The sequence below is a fragment of the Mizuhopecten yessoensis genome, unplaced genomic scaffold (assembly GCF_002113885.1).
Source record: "Mizuhopecten yessoensis strain PY_sf001 unplaced genomic scaffold, ASM211388v2 scaffold10437, whole genome shotgun sequence".
In the NCBI taxonomy this organism is placed as follows: Eukaryota; Metazoa; Mollusca; class Bivalvia; order Pectinida; family Pectinidae; genus Mizuhopecten; species Mizuhopecten yessoensis.
Window position 1 is genome coordinate 83,484 of NW_018408546.1, and position 27,223 is coordinate 110,706.

Below are 27,223 nucleotides of genomic sequence, written 5' to 3' on the forward strand. Positions count from 1 at the left end.
AGTGTGTTAACACGTTGTAGTTATTGTATGTTTGTATAAGGAAGCATTTTTAATTTATTTACAACAAGTAAACTCTCGTTACATATCAATACGGGTCGTGATATTGATTTCTATAGATATATATCGCATGGTCAGTTTTACTTGCGATTGCTTTTCTCTGAATAATTGCAATTACTTATGGTTCCCCTTGAAGTGTGATAAATAATTCACCATTGTTCTTGGTTTGTTTAACTCTGTGTAGAGTAACGTCATATACCATTTCCTCCGTCAGAATGCAATAAAACCTCCACCTACGCCCGGGGTTTCTTTGAACTCTGTTTCTTAGTTACAGACTGTACGTAGGCTGAGACACTACTCCAACAGAATAGAGTTTTATGATGTTTCAGTTAATGAATAAAGAAAACTGCGGTATACTGCCATCATAATTGGTAGACATCTCGAGAAATAGAGATGAAGGAACCGGGTACAAAGATTAAAACATAGGTGATAGCGAGGTGGCAGAATCTGTTTGTAAGATGGGGCATCATATGACTATGGTTTGTTTTGGAGTTAAAGGCAACTTAATACTGAACTCTCTGTTTTTCTTCTGTGTACAAAATAAATCTTCTGCACCCATTGCAATATTAGGAATTTTCATATTTGTTCATGTTCAAGATATTTCAGTGAGGTAGCACTATTAAGTCGGCAGGAGAACACCAACATACACTGTATCCAACACACATAATGTACACTTATGTATGCGATGCATATATTACTCAGAGAGAGGCGCGTACAAAATGTACTTAGTCGTTGATAGAACGTTTAACCTCATTAAACAAAAACAAGAACAAATCCATATGCATACAAGTTGTGTACACTGATTCGTCACGATTCAATCAGGTTAAGATATAACCTAAATCAATCTACACTTTTACTTTATGTCTTTAACCTGTCCAGAACAATTAAGTTCAATATTTACTTTTTATTCAATCATGCAAATATTAGCTTTTGCTTTTAATGAATAATGAGATTAAATTAGTGAAGCGTGTTAATTTTTAACGCATAACATTGTTAAGTTTCATTTGATGAATAAAAACCTAAGTGATCTGCGTGTTTTTAGAGTATATGGTACAAATGTACGTTATTGTCAGAGGTATCTCCTCCTCTGACAGGTTCGAACTAATGTATACATAAACTGTCATAAATGGTATCTTCGGCTTGGCTAGCTGACTCCAGTTATAAAACTTCATGAGCATGTAATGCTAATTGAATCAATTGCTGAGTAGATAAACAAATGCGAGCTCTATAACGAAGCCTGTAACTTGTGTTTAACACACGTGTTCTGTCTGTCTGTAACTTGTGTCATGCCGTGTTCTTATACTGTTTTACACACGTGTCTGTCTGTCTGTTACTTGTGTCAAGCCGTGTCCTTACTGTTTTACACCCGTGTTCTGTCTGTCTGTATCTTGTGTCATGCCGTGTCCCTACTGTTTAACACACGTGTTATGTCTGTCTGTACCTTGTGTCATGCCGTGTCCTTATACTGTTTAACACACGTGTTCTGTCTGTAACTTGTGTCTTGCCGTGTCCTTACTGTTTTACCCACGTGTTCTGTCTGTCTGCAACGTGTGTCATACCGTGTCCTTACTGTTTAACACCCGTGTTCTGTCTGTCTGTAACGTGTGTCATGCCGTGTCCTTGCTGTTTAACACACGTGTTCCGTCTGTCTGTAACTTGTGTTATGCCGTGTCCTTACTGTTTAACACCCGTGTTCTGTCTGTCTGTTACATGTGTCATGCCGTGTCCTTACAGTTTTACACACGTGTTCTGTCTGTATGTAACTTGTGTCATGCCGGGTCCTTACTGTTTAACACACGTGTTATGTCTGTCTGTACCTTGTGTCATGCCGTGTCCTTATACTGTTTAACACACGTGTTCCGTCTGTCTGTAACTTGTGTTATGCCGTGTCCTTACTGTTTAACACACGTGTTATGTCTTTCTGTAACTTGTGTCATGCTGTGTCCTTACTGTTTTACACACATGTTCTGTCTGTCTGTTACATGTGTCATGCCGTGTCCTTGCTGTTTAACACACGTGTTCCGTCTGTCTGTAACTTGTGTTATGCCGTGTCCTTACTGTTTTACACACATGTTCTGTCTGTCTGTTACATGTGTCATGCCGTGTCCTTATACTGTTTAACACACGTGTTATGTCTTTCTGTAACTTGTGTCATGCTGTGTCCTTACTGTTTTACACACGTGGTCTGTCTGTCTGTAACTTGTGTTATGCCGTGTCCTTACTGTTTAACACACGTGTTATGTCTTTCTGTAACTTGTGGCATGCCGTGTCCTTAATGTTTAACACACGTGTTCTGTGTGTCTGTAACTTGTGTCATGTTGTGACCTTACTGTTTAACACACGTGTTATGTCTTTCTGTAACTTGTGGCATGCCGTGTCCTTAATGTTTAACACACGTGTTCTGCCTGTCTGTAACTTGTGTCATACCGTGTCCCTACTGTTTAACACACGTGTTATGTCTGTCTGTACCTTGTGTCATGCCGTGTCCTTGCTGTTTAACACACGTGTTCTGCCTGTCTGTAACTTGTGTCATACCGTGTCCCTACTGTTTAACACACGCGTTCTGTCTGTCTGTCTGTAACTTGTCATGCCGTGTCCTTACGAGCATGTAATGCTAATTGAATCAATTGCTGAGTAGATAAACAAAGGCGAGCCTGTAACTTGTGTTTAACACACGTATTCTGTCTGTCTGTAACTTGTCACACCGCGTCCTTACTGTTTTTCACACGTGTTCTGTCTGTCTTTAACTTGTGTCATGCCGTGTCTTTACTGTTTAACACAAGTGTTCTGTCTGTCTGTTACATGTGTCATGCCGTGTCCTTACCGTTTTACACGCGTGTTCTGTCTGTCTGTTACTTGTGTCATGCCGTGTCCTTACCGTTTTACACACGTGTTCTGTCTGTCCTATAAGCTCATGCACGTGCTATGTGTAACTGTCCCTGTCGTTAACCTGTGTTAACTTTCGGTCTGCGATATTATACAAAATTTAGATTGTTGATAGCAAAGTTAGATTCATATTGGTGTAATGAACTCATGAGAAATATATAAAAAGAAAAAGGAGTAATAGGGATTAGTATAATCACACAAATGTAAATGCTCACAAGTAACTGGAAATTCAAGTAGAATCGGCGTTTAGGGTTATTTATGCATCCCGATACTATATAGCGTTATAGCCATAAAATTGCGTTTTTTACACCCAGATCCTGCTTATTACAGATATATATCATTACACCTGAATGCATGCTCCTATGTGTGACAACTTTCCAGTTAACTATAACCTGTAATACCCATTGTAGACATGATTTTTGTTGTGTAGCTAGGCGTTCACAAATGAATTTTTCCTCGTAATTAATTTTAAGACATATGTAAGGGATTAAGATCTAGGTGACAGGTCAAAAAGTCAGGGACCACAAGTTCTTTTCCCCATCGATTTCAATCACTAATTACACACCGAGTATAATGATAGGTTTATGTTAGACGGTTGCTATTTCTGTCCTGTGCCTCGGTAGCGACTGTTAATTATCGCCGGTAACGATGAGGACACGTATCAATACGTCGACGTCAAAGGCCCTTTATCCGGAGGTCCAGGTGAACACCGATAGTGTAATTTCCCTTTACATAGACGTATCTAATTACAAGCATGTTTCGTTAACAGATCGAAAATATATAAAACGTCTGAATGATATACATTGTGGGTATCATTAACAAACTCTCATCAACTAAAAATAAGGCTGATATTTGTACCTATCTTGTGTATTAAGCAGGCTGTACTGCACGTGTGTATAGCTTGATTTAGTTTTACTATAGTTCATTTTCATAAAAACAGCGTTTCCTTCCTTTTTAATTTCAAAAGTAATGCAGAATATAATTTCTAAAGTTGACTTCATTCGCTTAAATTTGCTCAAACTATATGAATGTCCTATTGATAAAAAATATGAAATATCAAGTTAGATACGTTCCACGTGATTTACAGACTGGATCCATTGTCGATGTGTCAATCCCTCGTACTGTTACAGTTATAAAGTCAAGCGATCGACTTTTCGTTACATTGGTATTTATTATGTTGTGACATGTAATGTCTCCGGAACATTGCACTGGAACATCAGTTGGCCTACATAAATAAAACTGTCAACAAGACAATTGAGTGTCTAAGTCGTGTGTAGTGACACAAAGTATGATAGGGACATACAAACATACATCGATAACATAAGTAAATCAAATATTTATATTTCATTGTATAAATAGGATTTTTCTCGTGATGTTGGAGTCGCCATGTTCGTGTATCTTCTCTATAATCACAGGTGATTGTCTCGTTTTCATTTTTCCACTTTTTCAATCGTCCACTGTTCTGTCAATAGATTGTCCTAAATCTTACTTGTTACTCACACATTCCTCTTGTCCCTTTCCATACGCTGCCAGTTCAGTACACGAAGCTGCTTGACCTCTCCTTCTTGACTTTAACTAATGGTCATTTGCTGACACTTGAACTCTGCCTATCTAAAGGCATGCTTCTTCTTTGATATGAATCTTTATGATACTGTCATAAAATATATTTGATTTCGTTTAATACATACAAGTATAAATCCCTGAATTGTGAAACTAAGAACAAAATATCAATAACATATTAAAAAAAAATATGAAACTTCTATTTTTGATTAAAGGAATGTCGAAATGTTAGAAGAGATCGTTAGTTCGAAAAGCTCGATATTTTAATGAAATCACTATTTTAGTTGTCTCCGTTAGCGACCTCACATTATGATACAGTGCACATTGTTCAGCCATCTATATTTACAATTATATGTATCCAGTAATAATTTTGTTAGATAAACCTTTTAATCTTTGTATATTTTAGACAATGAAGTACTTGTTAAGTTACCTTAGAACCGAATTGTTAAATAACCGAGATGGATGGAACATTTTTTTTTACGGAAACTAATAACAATATATCAAATAAGGTATACAGGTGCTGAAATTAGTAATAAACCAGTTGGGCATTGTATTTCAGTGAGATAGCACTAAAATGTCGGCATCAGATCCGTGCTATCACAAGGAGGCAAGTACACGAACACACCCGGTCTCCGGACATATGTACAGTCTTGATGGTTGCTATGTTTCGTACACTTGACTTGCTAAGTGTCAACGATCTCGAGTCTCTTTTTGATGACCTTACCTGACATAGACCATTGTCACTCGGCGTGTAACGTACACGTGAACTGAAGATTACTTTATCCAAACACAAACCCCTATTTATGTTGTAATTTGTGATATCAAACTAAATACGCTCTGTTTACCTTGGATACTTGTCAGACAGGTGATTGTTTACACATCATATAACCATGCTCAGCCCTTTATGATTCGTATTCCACCTTGGGTCCTAACGTACAGTAATTGGAACAAAGGGATATTTCTAGCGAAATGAAATATGATTCTCGGTAAGAGTACATATATCTTTCGTAGACGAACTGGTAAACTAGGATCTTACATTTTAATGTGAATAAAATGTGTGTGTAAATAGCCTACATGTTTGCAAATGTTAAGAAAACCCGCATAAAATATGGATAGTGTCGTTTTCAGCTTTCAATAATAATAATGATGTTGGTACATTTTCTTGACGAAATCCCGTTCTGAGCTACAATAATTAAAGCCATCTGTATGAAGAAAGTATTGCTTTGGAATAAAAGTATTGCTTTAGAAAGCAATAAAGTGTTTACATTGATGTTCCAAATCTCCGACGCAATAGTATATAGATTGTCTTTGATGAACAGGCACAGCGGCGTGACCTATTGCTATACGGCAGTGTAAGGAGAGAAATTAAAACCCTGCAATATTTGCATAAATAAGTATATTTAGAATGGGTATACTTGTATAGAAGGTACACAATCATTCCATCGTAATCGATCGTGTGCGGCTGTAGTTTTGTCTTCAGACGGCCGCCATGTGATCTAAATCAACAAATGTTAGGTTGATTGTAGGACTTACACAATACTTGTATTCACTTATAAAGAATATACTACATTTGATCCAAACGTTTTTTGGATAAAGAATAATAGAGTTGTGTTCGGATTGCGCTTATTCACCGGGATCGTTTACCTATACCGCAGACTACCTAACAGATGTGGGTTTGTTCACTCGGGCCAGTTAATGAAATAGTTTGAGGATGAAATACCACTACATGACATTTAATTTTTGTTTTAGAGTTGTGCTGGTAGACGGTGCAGCCGTACCTCTAGTCGATGGTGGTACCTATCGTCACATCTACAATGGAGGTGCACTGGTGCAGAGGGGCCATGTCGACTTTAAAGGGCAATATTGTTGGACCACATTGTGAGTGTTAATACGCTTTCTGCAATACCTGAGGATTATTACATATTCACCTTGTATGTGAACTCGAGTCGCTTGATAACAACGATGACTGAATGCAGTGTACAGAGACAATATTAACCCAACAGACACATGTATTATACCAGTCTGTATCAGCTATACGACCATACGTAGGCAGACATGTGCGGTCTCCGCTCACGAAAAAAAGGACATTCTTGGACAATGTCGCATATTTCGACTTTTACGTGTACAACGATTTTGTAAGTTTGTGATTCAAAAGTATCACGTTACTTCGACTCTTTTAAAGTGTTGTTGACTGTTTTAAAGATGACCAAGCGATCAGTCTTGATATGACGTCATACGGAAAGGCAGTTATGTGATACATGGATCGTACGTCCTCGACATAATACTGTAACGTCCTGTGTAAGTTTAAGGATTGATTAAAACGTATTTGATGAGCTCCACGTCATGACCGTCACATCAAGTCTCCCTGGATACACCTCCTACCTACCTCCACGGGTAGTTGACGTCCCTCGGGAAGCCATCCGAAGCTTCCACCATTCCAAGAAAGTCGGAAACTATTTACTTGGGAAGACTATTGGAGAAGGATCCTTCGCCAAGGTCAAGGAGGCTCTTCACGTACCCACAGGGGAACTGGTAAGTATAGGCCTTTGGTAGGCACGCCAAAAATACGTGTATTTTAGGATTCTTATTCTTTTGATCTTCAGACGGAAACACGTATTTGTTACGTAGGAATTGTTAATGCTGTTTACATTCATCCATGTTGTATTGCAGTAGCATTCACTCTATCAGAACCCGTTTTTACTGCTGAATCAGTACTTAACCCACTACACGAAAATATTAAAATGCTCCTCTCTGATTAATGAAACGATTTGGAAACAACTACAGTCTGAAAAAAAAGTCTACAGAGAGAAAAGTGGTTATAGGTGGGTGAACGAGATGAAAGTGAATATCATAAATACACTTAAGACATTGTAAAATGTAATTACAGAGATGTAAGTAGTAAGTATATTTCAACAAACAGCTACTCTACATTTTGTAATGACAACTGAATTCAAATCATGTTATCAGGATGTCGTAAGAAAAATGACGTCAGAAATATTAGAGTAGGGTCGACTGTTTTTCATTAGGACTGTTACCTTTGGAATATGTTCATTGTATACTTCCGTAATTGCCATCAATGTCGACGTCACAATAATAATTTACCCAGTAAACGATGCCATACTTCCAACACATCAACAAGAGAGAACACGTTAATATGATTTAATAGTATTCCGTCAATACACAAACTAAAATTTTATGTGGTCATTGTGTATATTTTAAATATGATTTATTTATATTGATCGTGCATGGTAATTAGGTTATTCATGAACCAGAAACATTTTATTTCCAAGTACATTACTGGGTATAGACTAGATGACAACAGTTCACATTATGTATGTTAAAAATCATATTTTTTTCTAATCAGTTGAGCATATCAACGATATAGGGACGCTACAGTTCGAAAAAAAGACCTAAATGTACCCTATTTAGCATTGGTCCTTCGTGTTCACGCCTGTCTATTGGTTTATACGATCTCCTTTATACAAATATTGTATTCATTATAATTCATTTTGGTGTTGTTCAATCTGGTTTTTAGGTGTGGATTTCCAATACAAAATATTCCTTTTAATCCACTAGCCTTCAATGTGTACCAAAACGGTTTTTGAGGTTTAATTTATATTTAACCTCGAAACATAATAAATTTAATTTCATCGTATTAATATCTTTATACAGTTAATTGCCTACAAATCAAATTTCTTTATCTATATTTAAAAACGTTCAATTCAAAATAATCAAATTTCATTTAAAACAAAATTATTATCAATTGTAAGGCACGTAGGTTCGCACAACATCACATTCAAAGAGTTAACATGTAATTATATGTTCTGCCAACCTAGGAATACAGGACTTTTTATACCAAGTTTGTTTAAACGTCCGTAGCTAAGGTAATATAGGAAAATACGTTACAGCGGCGTCAATACACTGCGAATGATATAGTTTTATTTTAATACGAAAAGACATTAGCTCGAACCGAAAATATGTCAAAATGAGAGTTAACAACCCACCATCACCACGGAAGATCAGAGGCGGTATCTCGTACATGTATGTCATTCATTAGGTAAAATGTTTACATGCTTCATACGTTAGCGGAATCAAGTCGTGTGTACATTTTATGTAAATAAAACAGCAATGATTTCAACTTTTACATAGGCATGTTTGTAGAACGGCTACTTATGGCTATGTTTGACTTTCTACCTGCCAATTTCCTCTCGTTTGTTAAGGTTGGGCGGACAAACATTTTATGTCTAATTATATTCTGTATATATTTTAAACCAATTCACAATGTTGATTTGACCTCTTTGTTGTTACGATGTATATCTATGTTACATTTAAAATCACATTTAATCCATTATGAGGTTTGGATCCAACATAGTGTCGCTGTTATAAAGCACTGTACTACTAGAAAAATCATAAGCTATCTGTGGGATTCTTTTTTCATTTGTGTCTCTTTTCTACCGACAGTTAGCGACACAGTATGTACAACCCGATCATATTCAAACATTTGTTATTCACGACGTCTCAATGGAGCTGTCATTCCAAAGGAATCTTCATTGGTCCATTTGTACCACAAAAAAACCTTTTATATATACTATGCATTCTGTGGTCCATTAACAGGTTTTTTTCTTATTTATGTTAGTATATTTACAAACCCTTTGAGTTGGATATGTGCTTTTAGTACTGCCAACTTTGATATTGGACCTTTAATTCATTATTAACCTCAATATAAAATAAATGATGCAGACGTCAGTGTGACAATACAACAACAATTAAACTATAAATATTATCCCGAATCAACAAAAGATTGAACAGCTATATAATGAATTGAAGTATGTTTAAATCCCGACAGCCAGGTATTGTATATGCGTTTGATAAGATATTCTCCCGCAGAGCTTATGTAGGAATCCCTTTGTCCTTATTTATCTTGCCCTCACTGCCTAGATGAAGGCAGACTGAAAGGGAAATCAAGTAGTGTCATGGTCGGGCTTATATCTCTACACGGTGTGGGTATAGGCTTTACTTATCACCAGATGCCTTTGTATTTTTGGACAGCATATTGATAGGTCATATGTTCATCAATAATCTGTCGATGTAATCTCTAAAAGCGTCATTTTGTAGATAGCATATTAATCTTCAACTTTAAATTGAAAAATCCTTCTTCATTCACTTTCATTACCTATATAGTACTTGCCCTCGAATTTGTATTGCGCGTTAGCTATATATATAACATTCTTATTGTTTAACTTTGTCATTCTTTAAACAATTTTTTCAAACATGTCGCCATTACGTCAGAAAGATATGAAAAACAGAAACCCACAGACAAGATGCAGCAAAAAATCCCCAATTAATTGTGCCTGATTCTTAACCGGTTCCATTAAATACTTAAAATATTCATCTCGAGATAAACTATATTTGTTTGTGTTTCCAGTAATACCATCCTATTATGCTTTCAAGCGCAATAGAATGTGTACATAGACTGTTTTTGACAGTTAAACAGTTACAAATTGAACTAAACAGTAAAATGATATGACGTTAATTGTATATTAAACATAACCTCATTATCGAGATATTTAAATATCATGTGTGCGTACATGTATGAACTAGCATTAGCAGGGTTGTCATAAGATCTATCACTAAGGAGTAACATTTGAAATATATTTGCTTATGAATATATAATCCCTAAACAATTTGACATCGCAGATACTGTAAACATATAGGGTTTGTCTTGTTGTACACATATTGGGACAAACGGATATTACATGACACAGGACATGGGATTAATACCGGCAGAGTTCACCTGATACACTGGTAAGGTAACACCCAGTATCGTGTGATGTAGACTTGGCATTAATAACGGAACAGAACAATCAATCGTCATACTTTTCGTTACATATCAAATTATCGACACGCAACTGGTATATACCATACCCTTTGACTGATCTTGATATGATAAATGCATAGATAACAATACATGTGGATGAGCCATAAATTAACAATATAAACGAGCACAAAGGTGAATGTCTCCAATTATATTGGCTGTTCATAGGAAAAGAAAACAAAAGAAAACCAGACTAAAACCCCAATGCATTAGTAATAATGTAGCTAAACCGCTGCGTTTGTTTATTAACCGGATTACAAAGATAACTTTTAACAACTTTTCAAAATAATTACCTAACCTACATTTATCAAATGCTTACCTAACCTACATTTATCAAATAATTACCTAACTTACATTTATCAAATAATTACCTAACTTACATTTATCAAATGATAACCTAACCTAGTTATTAAATAATTACCTTACCTATATTTATCAAATAATTACCTAAATTACATTTATCAAATGATTACCTAACCTACATTTATCAAATGATTACCTTACCTGCATTTATCTTTTTGAGCCAACGTTAGTTTCAATTGTCCAATATTTTATGTAACAACTCGCCATTGCAAATTGTTTGTTTTGTTATTTTTTTTGAGTTTGTGTGTGCTTTTATTATAGGTGTAACTTTTATATTTATATTACTTCGATAAAAACATATTTTGCTATCTCCTGTTTTTTCAAAATGTTTTTCTTTTGTGTGTTTGAAGGTTGCCATAAAAGTAATTGATAAAAAGAGGGCGAAGCAAGACAGCTATGTCCGGAAAAATCTTAGACGTGAAGGTAAAATTCTTCAACTGGCAAGACATCCGAACATCGTACAGTTGTTTGAAATCATGGAAACCGAAAATAGCTACTACCTCGTGACTGAACTGTGTAAAGGAGGTGATCTTATGGACTATATTTGTCAGCGAAAGAAACTTGAAGAGAGGGAGGCAAAGAAATTTATTCGACAGATTGTTTCTGCTATTGAATATCTACACAGACTTGGGATACTGCACAGGTAACGATTATATGTATAAAGAATGATATAGAAGAATGCTTTGTAACAGTTTGAGTAAAGGAAAGGCAGACAAGTTTACACACTATGTATCATATTTCAGTCACACAATAAGTCTAAAATCTGCCGGAAAGTACTGTAAATTTATTGTACTTACTTAATATGGACATATAAGCAAAGCATTAATATTTTCCTCGTAACGTTATTAAGGTTACGTAAATTTTATATTAACTTTTGGTGTGCTGTTTTGCGTTTGTCTAGCGTTTGTTCGGTTAAAACATTTTACATTATTATAATTTGCTGATGATTTTTTCTGTAACCCTTGATGATTTTTTAAAGTGAGTGTAAGGTCTGCACATTATAACATCAAACGCAGGCTGTATTTGTTTGAAACATACCACAAAGGTATATTGTACCAAGAGAATGAAGAATGATTGTATATGCCTTCAAAGTATAAATACATTTAATAGTATTAAGCGAAATATGTATCATTTAACTTTGACAACAGGAACTGTTATGTAGTTAAGATGAAAAGGAACAAGCACATTCACTAAAAAACATTTAGATAAGACCGCTTGTTGTAAAATCATTACTGCTTGCAGATATTTAAATGTTGAGGTCGGATGTTTTGAAAAACCGTGAACATAGTTCAATGCTAACCAAATGTAACAAAACATTGAAATATCACCAATAGTTCTTCACTTTTCTCAACTAGGGGCTTCAGTTTAACAAACACCTCGTCGTTAAATAAACTTTATTGAAATGTTTAAAGAGTTTGATAATCCCCGATAATAATAGAGCAATGAAATGTTAAATGTATATTTTGAAGATAACATATTCTAAATATATAGAATGTGATACATATACGTGTATACATTTATCTTATTATATATGTTGCATGAAAGAGTAGGGGGTTTTGATTGAGCGAACTGCTTGAAGGGATTTTTTTTCCATTTAAATCTAAATAGCTTTTTAAGTCGTTTCTCGTCACTACTTTGTGATAAAATATAGTTGTTGCACCATTTCAATGCATTTACAAAATAAAAGTCAATTTCAAATTCATAATTTACTATGTTACCACAAAAGGAAACGATAATGCGAAGATTAAGTGTATTTTTCTCAATAAGTTTGTCATAGTTTGCAAACTATCAACTAAAGCCACATCTAAGCTGTAAACGACAAATAATAGTTTTAGTCCATCGTGCTAAGATTTTATCCTTTAGGCTTCGTAAAGAAGACAAATATTGTTTGATATCCGTATGTTAGGTATCCACCAACTCTTGTGAAAGGTAAGACATTCTAGACGCATTTAACATCAAACAGGAGAAGTATATTTTGACAGCAATTTTTATAAGGGATTATATTCTTTGCACTTTACGAAAAATGCAGTAAAAGCTCAATTTAACGATTTTAAATTGGACTGGCTCATTACGGTGTGTCTTTAAAGCAAAGAGCTAAAACCACACACACCAGCAAAGGCATCTCCTTGAGTCTTGTTTTACTGTCGTTCCACAACAGTCTTATCTTGATTTGTTGTATTGGTGTCTAGCTTTATAAGTGATCAATACGCTTTCAAACGTTAATCTTAGGGGTAAACAAGTTAATTATTTATACTTGCTTTGAGACCTGGAAGACCCGTAGTAAGTAGTGAGTTCTGTGCATAGATGTGCGCGTCTTGTTAACATCCATCTCTGTTTGCCTCAGTAGCACAATGCATTTCGAAGCTGTACTGTTGTAGACTTGCTCACAACTTCCAGAAACTTTTTTCAGTAGACTTATTAATACGGTAATATATAATGTGCGATACGCTAATAGAACCCCTCTAAATATGACTTTTTACTTCTTATTTTGTCTACCTGAAAGTATTTTTCAGTGTATTCCTACAGTGTTTTGATTATTTCATACAGATGTTATTTACCTATATGTCTATGAAAAAACAAATGAATGAGATATGCTGTCCCCGGTAATAGGTGTGTGTTTGCTTGTATTCAATACCTGAAAATGTTATCGTATTGCAGCCTATATATTTTGTAAAAAAATCACACATTAACTTTTTCCTCGAAAGAATGACAATGACGGACGACGCCGAGTATAGAATAAATATATCATGTAACCATAGTGTAAACTGGCCCAAAAATAATTCGAACAAAGCTTTTACAGTTCACTACTTTTATCGTGAAATATTTTGTAAATATCAGTGAAAGAGTTTCAGTTACGCTTTGTGAAATGACGTCACATATCACTAAGATTAATAAGATGTATGTTTATATGAACATGAATACTAAACATGTGTTTGATAAACTTTCAGGGATCTAAAAGTGGAAAATTTACTGCTAGATGAAAATCGTGACATCAAGATAATAGGTGAGTTCATCAATACAAATTTCCATATTAGTCCTTACTCCCAGATATAAGCCATGCTTCTATCGAAACGTTATGTAATGCTTGTTAATTGTCAATAAGGAATATGTCTACTTTCAAATGAAATGGTATGGATACTTAAAAGAACATCGTTACAATTTTGATATTATTATCTTGCATAACAAGAATCCCTTTCCTATTTTAGATTTCGGTTTGAGTAATACAATCAAGGTCTCTTCTTCTAAAGACTCTGTACGTGCGCAGGAATATTTAAACACACAATGTGGAAGTCCTGCTTACGCAGTACCGGAACTTCTTGGGCGTAAAAAGTATGGTCCTCAAGTAGATGTCTGGAGCATGTAAGTTTTCTTGTTTAACATTCCACAACATAAATATGACTACCCCATTCCCAATTTTGGCTAACCAAATGTAATCCATTTTGTCATTTGTCAATGAAAGACGGTTGCCTAGGGAGACATCGGCGATACAAATAAGGTTATTACATGCAGATAGAAATGATGCAGATGCGTTCAACAGAACTTCTTCCAAGTTTGCACAATCTTTGGTAAAACATACAGGACACGATGAGTTCAAATCGGGAAGTAACGCACTTTTTGTCTTTAAAAACATCTTCTGCTTCCGGTAATGTCTCAATTCTTAGACAAATAGGAAAAATTATATAACGGATAACCATTTTCATATGTATTTTATTTATATTTTTCATTTATTTTCAAAATATGCATTCCTTTCACATTCTAAAAAATAGAACTGAAACAGCAAATAATTAACACAGAACAATACCACGTCATCAATACACAGGGGATAAATTTTCAAGTCAATATAAAAAGCCAACAACGGGAACCTAGGAGACACCAAAACAAACAGATATCATGATCCCCAACCAAACAGTCAGGAAACAAAGCAAGTATGAACATGCAATAAAAAGACCATATGGATACAGTGATATAAAATATTTGTAACAGAAGTATTGTGTATGTTATTTTCCTCTTCGCTACAAATCATAAACCCCCACGAAAAAAGCCGGAAAACAAAATATAGATATATATATAGGTACACCGTACGCAGGAAATAAAAGCAATTTATCACTGCGAGCTAAAAGAGAGCGTAGGTGAATGAATACATTGATGTGAAATATCTATAACTGAGGTGTTGTTTCTATTTCTTACTTCTTCATTGCACACTATGGAATTCATGTCGCCTGTTTAGTGTACAGTCTACTGAGTTTCTGGGTCATTTTCTATATGTACGCTGCTAATGCGTACACAAATGCATAATTAATGAATGTCATGTGCATAACCCCGACCGTTTTAGTACTACCAAATAAATAATAAATGTAGAAACAAACCATAAGGTTCCATAGATACGATTTTTTTTATATCAATCACGTTTTAGTTTTTGAACCAAACAATTTGCAATTAAACATTTACCAATTTGTCGGATCATTGAATGTATTTAAAACAAACCCTAAGATTATAAGAAGATTTAAAATGCATAATATTGTTTGTTTATATACACGTTATGCTGTAAGTATACTTAACAAAGACGTCACGGTTCACTTGAGTTATGATTACTGCAAAGGGATTTTATTCGTGTATTATATTTGACCTAATAAGTCATTCTGTGCGGTATTGTTTTCTTTTATTTCTTTGTAGTTGTTTCAATATATTTTTGCATTTATTTCCAAAATTATATTTACAGATACCTACACATTTATTTCGAAAGCCTTAAGTATCTGTAAATATAATTTTGGAAGATAAATGCAAAAGTGCAAAGAAATAAAAGAAAACAATACCGCACAGAATGACTTAATACGTCAAATATAATACATGAAACAAATCCTTTTGTAGTAAATATAACTCCAATGAACCGTGACGTCAAAGTATACTAACAGCATGGCGTGTATAAACAATATTCTGTGTATTACTTGTTGGATTACAGAACGATATACTTGACTAATTATGGCAGTGTAAAACAGTTCCCATGGGTCAATCAATACCTATGTTAACCCTAGGAACTTGTTGATGAGAGTAGATCAACAACAGTTTCAAGAATACAGTTCTACTCAATTATTAATATATATCGAGACCACCTCGCTCGTTCGGTATTTCGGATATTTTCACTGGAGAAGTTTTCGCGGGTTTTTTTCACTTTTCATCTTGATAAACACCATAAACGATGTCAAATATAGTATTTCCAAAATTTGCTTTTACTGTATTCCGACACGACGTTTCTATCTCTATGATTGAAATGTTTAATCAGTTCCCATGATTAAAGGTCGCTGGTTTCAAATATTCTATTTTTTATGTGATTTTACATTAGGATGTTTAACGCTAGCAACACAGCCCGGAAGTTAAATGTAACGGACAAATAGAGAAAATATTCCACAGAGAATTTACTTAATATCAGCACATGAATAATTAACTTATTTGTTACGATCACTCTATCAGCAATTATGGTACACTATCAATGACCTAGCACACCAGAAAGTCACCGTCGCTTTATTACACTATTGATATTCGTCCAAAACCAAGGTCACCACTTGTTATGTCACAACACTTTAGTCAATAGATACGGAACGTATTATACTTATAAATAGAACGATTGTGGCGAATTATCGTGACAACTACATTGATATATTACCGATACTTTCCTCGAAATATACGTCGTTAATTAGACTATAAATACATGTACATCACGTATCTAACCATATTTTACCCATTATGATGATTTTCACATCACAAAAAGAACATAGAGGAATAAAATGCAATATAATGTTGTTCACATCACAAACATGATTGTATAATCATCAATTGTAAACGAAGCCGAAGTTATTTTTTTCTATCGGAACAATGTACACGAAACTGAAAATTGGTTCATATTTACGTGCTTTGCAGTTTAAATGATGTCTGATAAAACAAATATCTGTTAAAATGACATGAGACACGAATCAGAATCTTTGTGATGTATGAATGAGTTGCGCAAAATGTCTCGTAGAGTACAGGAACAATACAGTCCTAAGCTCCTGTTACTGCATTAGATATGTATATCATTGAATCATAAGAACATACAGGTAGATGTTGTATATGACTAAGCATGCGAAGTGACACTCCTGTCTTTGTTGTTTACATATAGAGGTCGCCCTTAATTGGTACCAGGCGCATGAACAGTATCGGTTACATGTTTACTCTCACGTGAATTGCAAATTTTCTGCTTAATTGAAAACCACGCCCAAAATGAAATTAACCTATTACAGTAGACGAATATAGATGGTAATAAAGCAAAAAAGGGTTTCGGAAAATGTCAGTGATCCTTTTAATAAAACTGAGTTTAATATTTATATGAATGTTAATATACAAAGATATGACGTAGAAAGTTTGATATTACAAATGTATACCGCGGTATATATCAGAACATAAGATGTTACTTTAAACAGACTAAAATAAAAAATAAATATTTAAAGGCTGTGCCAAGCGAAATATAATCCATCATCACGAACTCAATCCTACCAAATGTTTTGTTTACAAGATTAACACACAGCCTGTTACTGTGTTAACATTTCTAAATGAAATAAAGTTCATATCACAACGTCTATTGTAAATCATGTTATTTTATATCTCTCCTATCTTTGTATTGTTTTTGTCTAAAAGTTAACATGAACTACTAACTTTTAAAATAGTTTAATCAGTATCGAAAACCACGATTCATTTTTGAATAACATGAATCTGTGTGTTAGCGCCAAACAAGGACGGTTGTGGGTTCTGTTACCTTGACTGACCAAAAACACTTGAATGTGGAACATTCTGCGCTTTGCTGGATGTTCATATTAAGGTGGGTAGCGGTAGGGACTGGTTTACCCTTTGGCAGTGTAGTGTGACTAGGTGTTATACTGTGCTGGATTTCATCGGCTTGGTATAATAGTGAATAAGCACTTTAAAGTCAGGATCAGATCCGCACTACCATATATACTGCAATTTTGTCTTAAGAAAAGCAGAAGAAAGAAGGAGAACGGTGACGTTATTGTGTTTATTTACCTTTACAGAGGTGTTAATATGTATGCGATGCTGACTGGGAACCTGCCTTTCACTGTTGATCCCTTCAATATAAAAACCCTGTACAACAAAATGCTGAGCGGTCAAACTAATCCTCTTCCCGAACACGTAACAAAGGGTGAGTAGCCCATAGAACTTCCTGTAACCAGGCAACCTGTCAGCTGTCTGATTGTGACTGTTTAGTCTTTATTCCGTCTTTGTGTATTGCAGAGTTATCCTCTCTTGTGAGCAGGTATTGATTGTAACGTCATTTGTTTGTGAGAGCAACGTCATCAATTTTTGAGAAAACGACGTAATTTTCTCACACAAACCAATGACGTAACAATCAATACCTGTTCATAAGAGAAGATAACTCTGAAATACGCAAAGACGGAATAATGATGTCCCCCTTACATATGACAGTAAGTGTGTAAATGACGACCATTTATGTATATATAATTTGGCATGCGGTTTTGGAATAGTTATTGATTCACATGAAGGTTGCAATGTTGACTTATCTTGTGCTTTAGCAACATATACGTAATGTGTGATTCTTAGCTTGTTGTTGTAAATACAATAAGTATATTTCTTTCTTGAAACTACGTGAGCGCATGCCTCTACAATATGCGTTTCGAGCATTGCGTTCACTTTTATATGTAGACTTGCGATCATATAAGTTTATCAGTTGTCATATTTAATTTTGCGTTACACGTATTGTGAAATAAGGGAAATGGCAGTGATGATTTCCATATGTTATAGTATTGCTAAAATGAGTTGATAATATGCATATGTTATAGATATTTTAGCGATGGTGTGAATGGTAATGATGTAAATTTAGCAAAGAAATGTGTGAGATTTTATGAAATAATTTTGCAGTGATGAAAATATAGTATATAGACTCTAATTTCAGGTTAATGTGATAAATGATACACGCAACCAAGTATATATGTAATCGGATTGAACGTGATTGTACACCTTGTACTGTTGCTTCAGTGATGTTTTCCTTTTTTTCTTATGTCATTTTTGTTAAAGTTGTTTGTTTTCGTCAACGGTGAGCTTTGTCAAATGTCTATTTTACCAAACTGTTACCATATTTCATAATTCCACTACAGTGTACATATATAAGTAGTCAGTCATGCTTCCTTATAGTTGCGACCTTGTTGTAATATATGGTCATTCAATGATTTACCGACATGCCATCCAAACTAAAGCTGATGTATGATATAAAGGGTATATGTAAGATTAGACTGCCAGACAATCGAAGCTTCAGATGTGATTTTAGCATGTTTATCCACATAGATATCAATCGTATGTTCTTAATTGATATCCTGTCTCCCACGATAGCTGATTTACCCCATCACGCGAATATTGACTAGATCAGACCTGTATCTAATTAATCTACCTGTACAGGTTTCCAACGCACTACACAGGAAGGGTAGCAACCGACCAGTGTGAAAACGTTTCTTTGATGCGGGGTAACACATCCAGTACAAGTTGTCAGACAGCCTTTTTTATCAACCGTGTTCTGTAGTATATCTCTTTTTTTATTAGGGAAAAAAATGTGTCTAAATATTTCATTATTTCCTCTTGTGGGTATTTAAAGAACGCTATTTAATTGATTATATCTCATCTGTTTTTCAATCGAATAACACTATACATATTTTATTGATAGTTTTAAACATGAAACTCGCCCAGAGAGAATATTCAATTGAAATCAGTTTTTTTCTATTACCGTTTTACTCTAGTCGTAGTACCATATATCCGATTACATTTCAGAATAGTCCCTATCACTGAAAAAAAAAACTTTTGACGAATGATATACCGTTGTTATTTCAGGATTATCAAACCCACATTTCCGTTAATGATTTTCCGCTATCATGTCAATTTAATCAACCCATATTTCTATAAGCGATATACCGTAATCATATCAACGTGTTATCAACCCATATTTCCATGAATGATATACCGTAGGTATGTCAATGTGTTATCAACCCACATTTCCATGAATGATATACCGTAATTATGTCAATGTGTTATCAACCCATATTTCCATAAGTGATATACCGTAAGTATGTCAATGTGTTATCTACTCACATTTCCATGAATGATATACCGTAATTATATCAACGTGTTATCTGCCCACATTTCCGTGAATGATATACCGTAAGTATGTCAATGTGTTATTAATCCACATTTCCATGAATTATATACCGTAATTATGTCAATGTGTTATCAACCCATATTTCCATAAGTGATATACCGTAATTATGTCAATGTGTTATCTACCCACATTTCTATGAATAATATACCGTAATTATGTCAATGTGTTATCAGCCATAATTTCCATGAATGATATATCGTAATTATCTCAATATTATCAACCCACATTTCCGTTAATGATATTCCGTTATCATGTCAATGTTATCAACCCATATTTCTATTAGTAATATACCGTAATTATGTCAATGTGTTATCAACCCATATTTCCATGAATGATATACCGTAATTATGTCATTACGTGATATATTTTTTTATTATTTAGTTATGAGAAACTAATATGTACTCATTTTTTTATAATTATGTTGATAAGGTAACTGAATTGCATGCAAATATATATATCGTACAAATAAAATGAACAATCAGCGTCGTCATCAGTAAACGAAAACACGCACTAATTATTTTTAAAAAAAAGTTTGAATTTTTATTACCATCACCAGAAACAAATAACTTGATAACCATATTTTTCACGGAAAATATTGTATCGTAATTGATTTTTCTGTGATATAAACGGACAGCCTTTTAGCATGAGAATTAATCTACGGGATGGGATTTCCTCAAATCTAAATCATTGTCAGATACATTGTACATGTATATTTATACAGTAGCATTATTAATGTACAGTGTAATGTCTCTTAAGTGTGGGTGACATATATAGTCAGTATGTATGTATGTGTGTAGGGTGTGAATTTGTGATATATATTTTGTATGTAAATGTGTGCATTCGCTAAAATATATAATAATTAAACTTTTCATTCGGCTTAATAATAAGAATTCTATCAATTTTGGCCTATTACCGATCTTAAAAAATACTAACTTGTATGTTCCCTGTATCATTTATCAAGCTGGTAGGTCATATAATGTATTTTCTGTTCCTAAGGTATTTCTTTTCGTTACAGAATGTCGTGAACTGTTAAAACGTTTCCTGACTCCCGAGCCTGAGAAACGTATCACCCTTGATGACACGATGAAACATTCTTGGGTGGCAGAAGGTATTAATGTTAATAACGTTAAAGTTATGTGAAAATTCCTCACTTACATTTAAAGCTTTTTTTTGGCCTGCTTGAAGTGTCTTTGTAGCGCTAGGTGTTCAGTTTAGACCGTTTTATCGATATAAATACCATGTCCGTTGTGTGCCACAGTCTTATTCTACGCCGAAAACAGTAATTATAACATACTGAATACGTTTATATTTACATAACGATATTTTAATGCATTAATGAACATAGTTTATATAAATACATGTGAATATTTTCACAATGTGTGCTTTATTTTGCGATTTCTCTGACCTGATTGATATGCTATTTATGATTGATGAATCTGATTGTTAATTATTGTGATTAGTCAGTTAAACGTTTGGGGATATGTGTACAGCACGTGTCAAGCGTAAAGTAGTCCGCGCGTTAGGGCCCATGTACCCGTTTCGAGTATATGTAATTTCCTAGAGGCCAAATCTATGCTTAAAATCTTTTTCGCCTCAAATAATTATAAGCTCCCATCCACTGATACCAATCCTCTTCACTTTGCNATGAATGATATACCGTAATTATGTCAATGTGTTATCTACCCACATCTCCATGAATGATATACCGTAATTATGTCATTACGTGATATATTTTTTTATTATTTAGTTATGAGAAACTAATATGTACTCTTTTTTTTATAATTTTGTTGATAAGGTAACTGAATTGCATGCATATATATATATATCGTACAAATAAAATGAACAATCAGCGTCGTCATCAGTAAACGAAAACAAGCACTAATTATTTTAAAAAAATGTTTGAATTTTTATTACCATCACCAGAAACAAACAACTTGATAACCATATCTCTCTCCGAAAATATTGTATCGTAATTGATTTTTTTGTGATATAAACGGACAGCCTTTTAGCATGAGAATTAATCTACTGGATGGGATTTCCTCAAATCTAAATCATTATCAGATACATGTATATTTATACAGTAGCATTATTAATGTACAGTGTAATGTCTCTTAAGTGTGGGTGACATAGTCAGTATGTATGTATGTGTGTAGGGTGTGAATTTGTGATACATATTTTGTATGTAAATGTGTGCCTTCGCTAAAATATATAATAATTAAACTTTTCATTTGGTTAACCTTAATAATAAGAATTCTATCAATTTGGGCCCATTACCGATCTTAAAAAATACTAACTTGTATGTTTCCTGTATCATTTATCAAGCTGGTAGGTCATATAGTGTCTTTTCTGTTCCTAAGGTATTTCTTTTCGTTACAGAATGTCGTGAACTGTTAAAACGTTTCCTGACGCCCGAGCCCGAGAAACGTATCACCCTTGACGACACGATGAAACATTCGTGGGTGGCAGAAGGTATTAATGTTAATAACGTTAAAGTTATGTGAAAATTCCTCACTTACATTTAAAGCTTTTCTTTGGCCTGCTTGAAGTGTCTTTGTAGCGCTAGGTGTTCAGTTTAGACCGTTTTATCGATATAAATGCCATGTCCGTTGTGTGCCACAGTCTTATTCTGATATCAATGATCAAATTGACGTATACGCCGAAAACAGTAATTATAACATACTGAATACGTTTATATTTACATAACGATATTTTAATGCATTAATGAACATAGTTTATATAAATACATGTGAATATTTTCACAATGTGTGCTTTTTTGCGATTTCTCTGACCTGATTGATATGCTATTTATGATTGATGAATCTGATTGTTAATTATTGTGATTAGTCAGTTAAACGTTTGGGGATATGTGTACAGCACGTGTCAAGCGTAAAGTAGTCCGCGCGTAAGGGCCCATGTACCCGTTTCGAGTATATGTAATTTCCTAGAGGCCGAATCTATGCTTCAAATCTTTTTCGCCTTAAATAAGCTGCCATCCTCTGATACCAACCCTCTTCACTTTGTTGCTGTAAAGTTTTCACTCTCTATCATGTAAACAGTGTAAATGTTTCTGAGCATCGTTTAATGGAATCTTGAGATTTTCTTCCATTTTGAGTTCATTTGAGACTTTACAAATGCAGGGCGACTCTTTCATAAACCAGAGACGTATAAAGCCATATACGTCTCTGCATAAACAGAATACATTACTGTAAAGATATACTGTTTTCTTATCTTACTAATAGGAAAGGGTATTGCGATGGAACGAGCACCTTGTCCGAACAAACTACGGAACGACGAACTAGATGACAACATCATGAAACACATGACAGAATCACAAGGGTTTCGACTGTCAGAGGTGATCCGATTCGTTATCGGAAACATCCCTAGTCCTGCCTTAGCAATGTATCATATCCTTCACCGGAAGTTGGTTCGGTATATGGCAGACATGCGTGTGAAGGGAAAAGTGTCTGCGATGGATTCACCAATGTTTGGTCACAAAAAAGTATCTCTAGTCTTTCAGGTAAACATTAACTGCATTCAGATACTATTGTAATACATTCAATAAATTCAAGTTCGTGTTTCTAACATGAAAATCTGAGTGTAGCGAAGGGCTGGTATAAGACTTCTGCCAACAATCCTACTTTATGTATAGGTCTTTAATCTGTATCGACAAAGGGAACTAAGAAAACTACAGGTATTTTAATCACCTACAAATGTAAAACAAAAAAATATACATGTATTAAATTTTCGTATTGTCATTTTAATGTCGGTCTAACGAAACTTACACCCGCTCGACACCATAAACTAGTTGAGAATAGGGTAAACTGAACGTGAGAGTTTCCTTTGCAGAAGCAATATCAAGATGTATCAAGATAATAATTTTTAATTTAGAAATGTTCTGTTTACTATAGACATTACGGTTATAAAGTTCTCGTTATTAACAAAAATTGTACGCTAGCTTCATAAATTCGCAAGTTATACAATGAAATATCATCGATTACTATACCCAACGTTTCGTTTGTGTCACAGAAAATCAAAGCTCGTCGTAACTCTGCCGGTAGCGAGGACAGCCAGACAACTAACACTCAGAGGTTCGGTGCTGTCAACTACATGGCCAAGAAAAAACATACTCGAGTAGAGAAAGTCGACGACGTGAAAATAACAGACATGGAAAACGATGAAAATGATCAGACGAAAAGTAAGGATGCTAAGAAATTGTTCCTGTTTCTCTAATGAGGCTATTTTTTTAAGTAAAATATTAGATGAAACAATTCTTAATTTTTACACCGTATGTTTTAGGAATAGGCACGTTGTATCGTTTTAGCTCACCTGGCCCAAATAGCATACATAGGTTTTACCGTGGCACAGCGTCCGATCGGCATCAACTTCTTCTTAATGCTTTAAACGAATAGGCCCATAGAAATTTTATTCGGTCAGTAGGTACCTTGTAAGTGTAGTACCCTCAAAGTCGTAGCATTAAATATATGTTGTTTTCAATACAAGGTCCAGAGCCATGATGCATGGGTAAGCGAACTTTGAACACTGCTGTGGTGTGTTAAAGGTTTTTAAAAAATGTACTTCAAATTACACAAATCCATGGTCATGAGTTTTGGGGAACTAGATGCGAATGTACCAAGGTCGCTTTAAATATCTTTTCATATAAATGAACTTTACCAATGTTCAACTTGACATTTATTTATAATACGTCAAATGAGTTCGTTTGAAGATCAACAAGATCTAGTAGAATGATGAATGTGTTGCTTATTGGAATAAAGGAATGTATCAATGTAAAATTAAATTAAATAAGTCGACCCACTTTTAAGAACACAGATATGAACAGGTGAGCGATACAGTCCTAATGGGCCTCTTGTTTCATATATATTTTTTCTTCGTTTCTTTGTTTTTTGTCTTTTTTTCCTATCGATGTTATTGAAAGTCATTATTCAAATTATCTTTAAATTGATCATTTTAGAATCCCGAGTCATATGATCGTTACATCTATTCTACAGCATGGACATGTACTTGACTACTTCAATAGCTATTAAATGAGGTCACTAAACTAAGTATTCAGTCAGAAAGGGTCTCCTTATTTTATCTCTGCAAAGGAGAATTTTGGAAGGAATATTGTTCATGTGTGGATTGTGGGGGCGGGGAGAAATGAATGCATGCGCTTAATTTATTTCCATAACATGTAATACGTGGTTATTAACATATGAAAAGCGATGTTACATCGCTGTTATTGTCTAATATGCATTTACCATTTACGCATCAGTTTATATGCATTCCTGTCGGGTTGATTTTGAGTGAAAAATTTTGGTTTGATTATTTCATTACTTTTTGGAGTAAATTATCCATGCTCAATACGTAAACATTCGCCAGGATCTAACCATTACCCTGATATAAATAAGAACAATGGCGTTGAAATGCAACGCATTCGTTTACACAAACTCTCCCAACGCCGCTATCCAGTAGTGTCATATCAAACAATCTATGTTGAGATAAACTCATTTGAGGATACTTGCCCTCACAACGATAGCATCGATCTGGCACTAAACATGTCAAGTTGTGTAAGCTTGATGGAACAAGCATTGCTGTATAATGTAAGACTTCCATAAATAAAATATTGCCATTGGTGCTTACGAAATCATCGGAGTAACATTATCTTATTTTATGTTTCGTTACGAATCACTACTGTAAGAAAGTTATCACACAGCAATACGTTATACACAGTCGTAAAGCTGACTTGTCATTTGGCGTTTGATTATTTATTGCTAACGTCAGTTTATCTAACGATGGGATTTGTGGTGATGGCTAGGTGAAGGAACCTCACAGATTAAATGTATTCATGTGTTACTGAGGAAACGATACTTATAGTAACCGGGTCATTGCCAGGCGTTACAAGGTAGGGTATCGTGCGTGGTAGTGGTGACCACGGTGAACGGGGTGAGGATGATAATGACTTCTTTCATCAGGGACCATCATAGCGTGTGTACACTATTGACATAAGAGAACACTGTAAATACAACAAGGGGCAGTTGAATATAACGTGCTAACACCTGCTTATCCATCACAAGTGAATAAATTCCCAGCACGAACGTTCCACTGCTGTGTTATAATGACGTGCGGGGTGATTTCCTCGGTTAATGAGTTTTTGTAGGACTTAATCCGCCGTAAAGCGTGGATTTTCAGCACGTACATTGCAAGGTCAGAGGATTAGAACGTGTGTGGTGGTTTTCTGTTTTCCGTTGTTATTCATTAAGAGAGGTTTATGATAGGTCATGTGAACTTACAACGTTACCTGGAAAGGTTGCTTTACACGAACAATAAACATACAGAGGAAGATTTATAGACACAATTGTGTGGGGATCTCTCACATCAAGTCAAAGTTGTTTATATTACATTTATATAGCAAAATAAAATAAAAACTTTGTCCTTTTCTATATCTCCCATTGAGAGTGTTAGATTGTGTTCCCACGTCGATATTCGTTCTTCAATATTTCATGGTTACTGTACATTTGTAAGTAGTGTTTGCGTCCTCTGTATTTTAGTCATTGTTGTGTGTTGAAGTAATAACATTTTAATTGGTTTTGTATTCAAAACATTTTTTTTTATTAAATGCAGTTTTCTCTCATCGAGTTATATTCCTGTGTTGTAGCATTTGAAAGGGAGGCAATTGACGTAACAAGGACGGAACAGACGAAACTATCTTTTTGTAAGTCCCCACTGCCCATACGACGCGAGACGACCTACCTTCCAATTGTTCCTGGAAAGGTGATAGTACGGGGTGCTGGTGTTTCGCATGACCTGCCTCCTTCCCCAGACTTACATAGTGAGGACATAGGGAGTGACAACTGTGGAACCGCTGATGGTATAGACTCGCACAGCACCGTCAACAAACGTTCCAATTACCGACCTCATATGATGCCTCCAAGACGCCATCTTAGCCGGGTGAAGCAATATTTATGGGAGGATCCATTACCGTCAGCAGAAAAAGGAAATGCCGAGACGGCTGATGTGTTAGTGCGTCGTCTAATCAAGCGATGCAATACAGACCTTACAGTGAATATGAAGGGCAATAAACCCCGCTTTCAGAGGGCGCAACATCATCCGGATAACGTCACTCATCAAATGTGCAATGGACAAAATAACGTCTATATTAGACGAACAGAAGTTAAAATAGTAAATAACAAGAAACTAATACATCTAGATTACTCGCCTTGTGGTGGAAACAAAGACGTCAAGCATGTGGTGACTACAGCACATGGTGCTACACA

The 27,223-nt window shown here is 34.8% G+C and overlaps 1 protein-coding gene across 1 annotated transcript in view; it reads left to right on the forward strand.

Moving 5' to 3' along the window:
* Positions 1 to 6,071: 6,071 nt before the first annotated feature.
* The window catches only part of LOC110460563 (hormonally up-regulated neu tumor-associated kinase homolog), a 23,649-nt gene continuing 2,497 nt past the window's right edge, over positions 6,072 to 27,223 (forward strand). The window contains exons 1-9 of the mRNA XM_021513537.1: positions 6,072 to 7,035; positions 11,092 to 11,384; positions 13,690 to 13,745; positions 13,948 to 14,101; positions 17,803 to 17,930; positions 22,329 to 22,421; positions 23,192 to 23,469; positions 23,979 to 24,147; positions 26,605 to 27,215. Coding sequence (XP_021369212.1) covers positions 6,847 to 7,035; positions 11,092 to 11,384; positions 13,690 to 13,745; positions 13,948 to 14,101; positions 17,803 to 17,930; positions 22,329 to 22,421; positions 23,192 to 23,469; positions 23,979 to 24,147; positions 26,605 to 27,215 — 1,971 coding nt within the window. The 5' untranslated portion in view covers positions 6,072 to 6,846. The remainder of the gene's footprint in view (positions 7,036 to 11,091; positions 11,385 to 13,689; positions 13,746 to 13,947; positions 14,102 to 17,802; positions 17,931 to 22,328; positions 22,422 to 23,191; positions 23,470 to 23,978; positions 24,148 to 26,604; positions 27,216 to 27,223) is intronic.